Raw genomic sequence first — 5,856 nt, 5'->3', positions numbered from 1 at the left:
AGAAACACAAGACAACTGCAGTTTCATTGTAGTGTTTTTGCAGATGACAGCACTCTGACTTGTACAGGAAGTTTGGGGCAGACAGAGTCAAAAGAAATGAAGGAAAACTCATTTTCTCCTGTGGTGTTCATCTGCTGTTCACCTTAGAACACACAGTAAGCCTGGCTAAATTGTGCTAAACTCACTGGATAAACTACTGGACAAATTTTCCTGCAGACAGATGACTAATGTATGAAACATCACATTACATATGTGTGAAAGAGCAGTCATGGATATTATGTAGTTGGAATATTATATATTCTGGCGTAACATGCCGTCTCTCCTCACAGCTGCACCCTGTTTCCAATCAGCCACCTGTTTTTTCTCCAGTAATCAAGTTTCCTTGTATTAAGCTCCTCATTTTCTGTCACTCACTGCTGGATTTTGTTGTTGTCTCCCTCATCTTTCTCTGTATATTCTCATAGCCTCAGGCCCTGTGGCTTTTTCTGACACATTGTAAGTTAATTTTACTTTTCTTATTAAAACTTCCAAACTCATCTCCATCGACTCTCTCCACTAAACATGACGCCAACAATGGAAAAACAGGACTGAAGAACCTCCGACTTTTAAAATAGCTTGTGGCTTTGCTAATTTTCTTTGAAGAATATTGACCCAACATGTCTCTTAGGAGCAGTCGAGGCTATAGTTGCTTAGTAAATTGTTTTGGTTTAAAGTAAAACTCCCCTGTGTCCTTTACTCATTTATCCATTGGATTGTGATTGTATTACAACAGCTTATGGTAATTAATTTCTGCTTTTTATACCCATGATGCCAAATACATGTTCTATCTGCTGCTATAGCATTTTGGGGGATTTTCAGCCTGGAATTCCAATTACTTATTAATTCAAACAGACTCATACAAGGAGTAAAACTTCTTCTACTCATTCTCCTCAGACCTCACCCACTATCTTCCTCCTCTTTTTTTCCTCCCTCCACCTCTCCCTCTGTGCCTCTCTGTCCTGACTCCTCCCTTATTTTAGGCTGGTGTCCTCACAGCCTGCCCACATCTTCTCCTCTTCTAACCAAATTTTTCTACTCAACTCTGTCTATTAGTTCTTGCAAAAAGCTCAGACAGTTGCAGCCTTTTACTTCAGGACAGGTAAGTTGGTACATGAGCAACTATTGTGGCTTTTATATTTATCTTCTTTGTATTCTACATATGTTGCTACAGCCTCCTAAAAGTGTTTAATCTGTCATGTATGCTATTTACATTTGAGCTTAAAGCAATTAAGGGAGTTTTTGTTGCTGAAGTTAGAATGGATGTTAAAAGATTTGCTCTTCATATCCATATAACACCATTGCCGTATTTCAGTTTGTTTTGAAATTACATTGTAATTATGAGGCAATTAGAAATTAACTAAAATTAAAAGTTTCTTGTTTATTTAGAGAGTTATAGGGGGGAATTGTCTATTTGGCAATTCACACTGAATATTTTCCAATATTTTATGTAATCCTCAACAAAATAACTGAAAAGAAACCCTAACCTAGAATATAAGTAGTCTGACAGCCTATTCAGGTTGTTTCTGTCTTATCTGTGTCATGCTGACAGCTTTTTTGCATTTTACAATATTCTCCTGAATAGCTCTTGAGATATCCACTGCTGCCGGCAGGCGCAAGCAAAAGGGATGGAAAAGAATGCAATATATCAAAGCAAACCGACACTTTTCCTTTTATAGTCATCACTGTATCAAACCCAGAATGTTGCAGATGTTCTCTGTCTGCTGAATCTGACAAATCTGAACATCAGATATACAATGAGTGAGGAATGTACACAAGCCAGTGTTCTATGTTTGCAGAATGCCTTTTGGAGGAGGAAACAAGTGTGGCTGCTGCCAGAAAACTGTCTACTTTGCTGAGGAAGTGCAGTGTGAAGGGAAGAGCTGGCATAAATCCTGTTTTCTGTGCAGTAAGTACTTATAATTCACAAGTAATCTGTGTATGACTTCTTTTGACTCCTTTCACACATACCAAATAACATGCAGGAATGCAAAGTATTTGGCACGAGCATCCTCAGGTTTCCACTCGGGCATCTCTGGCCTTATTTGGATCTAGACGCAGGGGTGCCCAAAGTCGGTCCTCGAGAGCTGGCATCCTGCATGTTTTAGTTATTTCCCTGGTGGTACTAACAACCTTCTCGGCATATCAGTATTTTCCTAAGGCCTCTAATGAGCCATCATTTGATCCAGGTGCGTTAAACCAGGGAGAGAACTAAAACACACAGGATGCCGGCCCTCGAGGGCCGACTTTGGGCACCCCTGCTAGAGTAAACATGACAAAGGTTTGGTCTTCCTTATACGGAGAAAAGGTTGCACATCACAGATATTATCTGAATAGGCTGACAGCAGTGATATTATACAGTTTTTTAAATTATTTTTTTCTGTCACAAAAAATTGGTTCAGAAGGCTTCGACTACATTGATTGCTTTTGAATAACCTTTCAGAAGATACTTTATAATAAATGCCTGCCAACAATTGGACAATTAAAAAAAATAATTAAAAAAGACATTTTTCCCCCCCTATTGATGTAAGTGGTCTGTAAAAAGAACTTGGACAGCACGACTGTGGCTGTGCATGGAGATGAGATCTACTGCAAGTCGTGCTATGGCAAGAAATATGGACCAAAAGGCTACGGATTCGGAGGAGGAGCAGGAACCCTGAGTATGGACACAGGAGAAGGACTTGGAATCAAACCTGAAGTGTGAGCAAAATACTATTTCCTCTCACCATTTAACCTCTGAGTGTACCATAAAGTTCCATAACCAGAACAGATGACTCTAATGTTAAAATTCAGAAGGAAAGAGGTTTACAATAATTACTGTAAAGTCAGTTATGAAATCTATTAAAATAACAGTTAAAGTCATCCTCCTTGAAGGGATTTTTATATGTCTGCAAGATAAACAAATGAGTTTCTCCTCATAGACAAGCTCCTCACCGACCTACAAATAATCCCAACGCCTCCAAATTCGCCCAGAAATCATCAGGGTCAGAAGTGTGTCCACGATGTGGGAAAACAGTGTACTGCAGCAGAGAAGGTTGTTGGTGGAGGCAATGTAAGAAAAATCTTAACTATTACCTCAATGTTAAATTTTTAATCTAAGCAAATATGAAAGCTAGCTGACTGTTCCATTTAATTTGAAATATTTTTTTTTCTTCAACAGTCGTGGCATAAGGGCTGTTTTCGCTGTGCTAAGTGTGGTAAAGGCCTGGAGTCCACGACCCTTGCTGACAGGGACGGAGAGATCTACTGCAAAGGTCTGTTCACCTCAGCTGGAAGTAAAATGGTGATTTAATTAGCCGTCAGGTGGAAAATTGCATCATCTATCATGTCCTTCTAAGTCAAGTAAAAAGAATTTCCACACTATTTTTACGAAAAACTCTTTTATTCCAGGAAGGTATCAACAATAGATGTGTTTTCAGACCTTTGACAAATTAATTAACCCATTAACCCATTTAATTCCAAATTTTTTCCCTGCAAAATAAATGTATGCATTTCAATTCCTTGGACCTCCGTAACAGCATGATATTTATGAATTATTACATTTTATGTTGGTTATGTTAGTGAAAATGTAGGTTTTATACTCTGCAACAATTGTTGCCGGTGGGAAACTGCATAGTCTAAATAACACAAATCTGACCTATTTATACATAGAAAAAATAAGAAAAATCATGACATGAATAACCTATTATAACAAAGAATGGTTACAAGAGTGTTCAGAAATATTTTAGATACATAAAGATTCAATGCCACATCCTGCAGATGTCACTGTCTCAATGTGCCAAGCGACCTTTGACCTCATTTGGTCATTTCATCAATGAGCCAAAATCAGGTGAAAATAGAAAATGATATTTATGTGTTCAATGTCCAGAAATCTCTTCAGTTATGATTTTAGGACTGCAAAAGCCTTAAAGTGGCAATTTGGTTTGTAAATACCTGACCTTTCTAGGATTTGTTTTCCTTATTAACCCGTTTAATGCCACCGGCAACAATTGTTGCCAGACATTTTTTCTAACTTCTGGAAGCTCTAGAATTGTTTAGACTTTTGGCAGCTAATTGAAGTTTTAAAATAAAATAATAATGTGTCTACTCTAAGCAATATCAATTTCATGTATCTAGTGTGAAAGGTCACACGACCAGACCTCTTTACCACCCGCCTGTAACGCTGGAGGTAAATGTCTGTCACAAACCTGTACAATAGGAAGTCAGTAAAATATTCAAATAAACAAATATAAATAAAATATTTTGAGCATATGTTCTTTCAAGTCTCTTCTACTGATGTATAAAGAAAATTGTATCCCTTCATTCATCTTCTGATCATAAGAAGAGTGAACGTAAGCATGGCAGCAATTGTTGCTGCTAGCATAACATAGACAGCACTAGGCTAGATGCCCGTAAGCTTTGCTGTTTATTCTACATACCTTGCTGTTTCCACACAGCTTAAAACTATCAGATGTTTTAGATCTTCTACACCTGAAGGAACCTCAACATGATGTTTTCTACATCACTGGCATTCTCACAGGTGAAATCCTCCTCCCACAAGCCGATCCTTTCCACAAAACGTGGCCTATGCACTGAATGACCACTACAAGATGACACCACGCATGAAACTAGTTTAGGACAAGACCAAGGTGTAGTTCTTGGTCTGGTGGAACAGGGTAACACTGTTGCAGCAAGACGTACCTGGGTCACCTTGCAGTTTACTCTGCATCTATATAATTCATGAACTAATTGAACAAAGAATAAAAACCTGTTTCCTTTGCCTGGCTTCTAAGTTCTTGATATCTTGCTCATGTTAATCATTATCCTCCTAATTTTTTGATTGCATGTTATTTCATCCCCAGGGTGCTACGCAAAGAACTTTGGCCCAAAAGGCTTCGGTTTCGGGCAGGGTGCAGGAGCTCTGGCTCATTCACAGTGAAGCCGGAGGCCGCAGCCAACGAGGGACTGACAGCTGGTGTCCTCTGATATTGCAGCTTCCTGGGTCTTTGCATCGATTTCTAACCTTTCACTTTTCGCTGTAGGCAGTCGGCAATGATTCACAAAAGAAATGGCTTTTTTTTACCCGCTTACCAGGCAGACTGGGGTGCTTTGGAGGGAGGTGCACATGAGCTAAACACTTAAAAAAGCTGAAATTTGTCTGTTTTTTTATTAGTATAATGTGTTTCACTTCAGTGTTTAATGATGTGGTATGAAAATTAAAGATTATAGCTGCAATGTGAACATGTGGTGTTTTTAATTAATATTGAAAATATTAAAGGGAGTATGAATAAATAGAAATCAATGTATGTCCAACGCTGATTGAAGATAGTAGGTTATGCTTCAGGTGATCAAAATAAAGTCTTGCACATATTGCTTTGCCTTTCAGTTAGTGTACTAACGGGTAAGTATTTAAAAGTATTATCTGCATATGTTTTGACAAAAAGTTATGTTTTGCAAAACAAGCATATAATTCTTCTCTGACACCAATTTCCTGTGACTCGTAAGAATACGAGTCACATAAATCTGTATTTGAGTTGTTGGGTGTGCTTGTGGCTCTTCTGAATTTTGACCCACGTTGTGACTGAAAGCAAGTTGTTGTAGTGAACAATAAAGTCTTAGTGTTCTGCTCCATCTCTGGTTGTGCTGAAGAGTTGGCACACTGGCCGAAGTGCCAGGCAGCTGTGGTGGAGGAGGTGGGTGTCTGGGTGGGGGCAGCTGTTGGTTCTGGCACCAACATCCACATGCGAGAGCCACATTCAGGTGCAAGCCTACACCAGAAACCCTTTCAAGAGGAACATTTTACCATCAGGTTGGTTTTTGTGTTACTGAATGTAAAACAAT

The 5,856-nt window shown here is 38.8% G+C and overlaps 1 protein-coding gene across 1 annotated transcript; it reads left to right on the top strand.

Moving 5' to 3' along the window:
* Window positions 1–973: 973 nt before the first annotated feature.
* LOC116710571 (cysteine and glycine-rich protein 1-like) lies at window positions 974–5,646 on the top strand. Its single transcript, XM_032549708.1, is given in 7 exon segments — window positions 974–1,138; window positions 1,836–1,945; window positions 2,568–2,736; window positions 2,958–3,057; window positions 3,059–3,088; window positions 3,197–3,290; window positions 4,878–5,646. Coding segments are annotated over 6 exon segments (579 nt in total). The 5' UTR covers window positions 974–1,138; window position 1,836; the 3' UTR covers window positions 4,955–5,646.
* The last annotated feature ends 210 nt before the right edge of the window (window positions 5,647–5,856 follow it).

This window comes from Xiphophorus hellerii, chromosome 20 (assembly GCF_003331165.1).
Source record: "Xiphophorus hellerii strain 12219 chromosome 20, Xiphophorus_hellerii-4.1, whole genome shotgun sequence".
NCBI classification, from domain to species: domain Eukaryota; kingdom Metazoa; phylum Chordata; class Actinopteri; order Cyprinodontiformes; family Poeciliidae; genus Xiphophorus; species Xiphophorus hellerii.
This window is presented reverse-complemented; position numbering and strand designations above follow the sequence as displayed.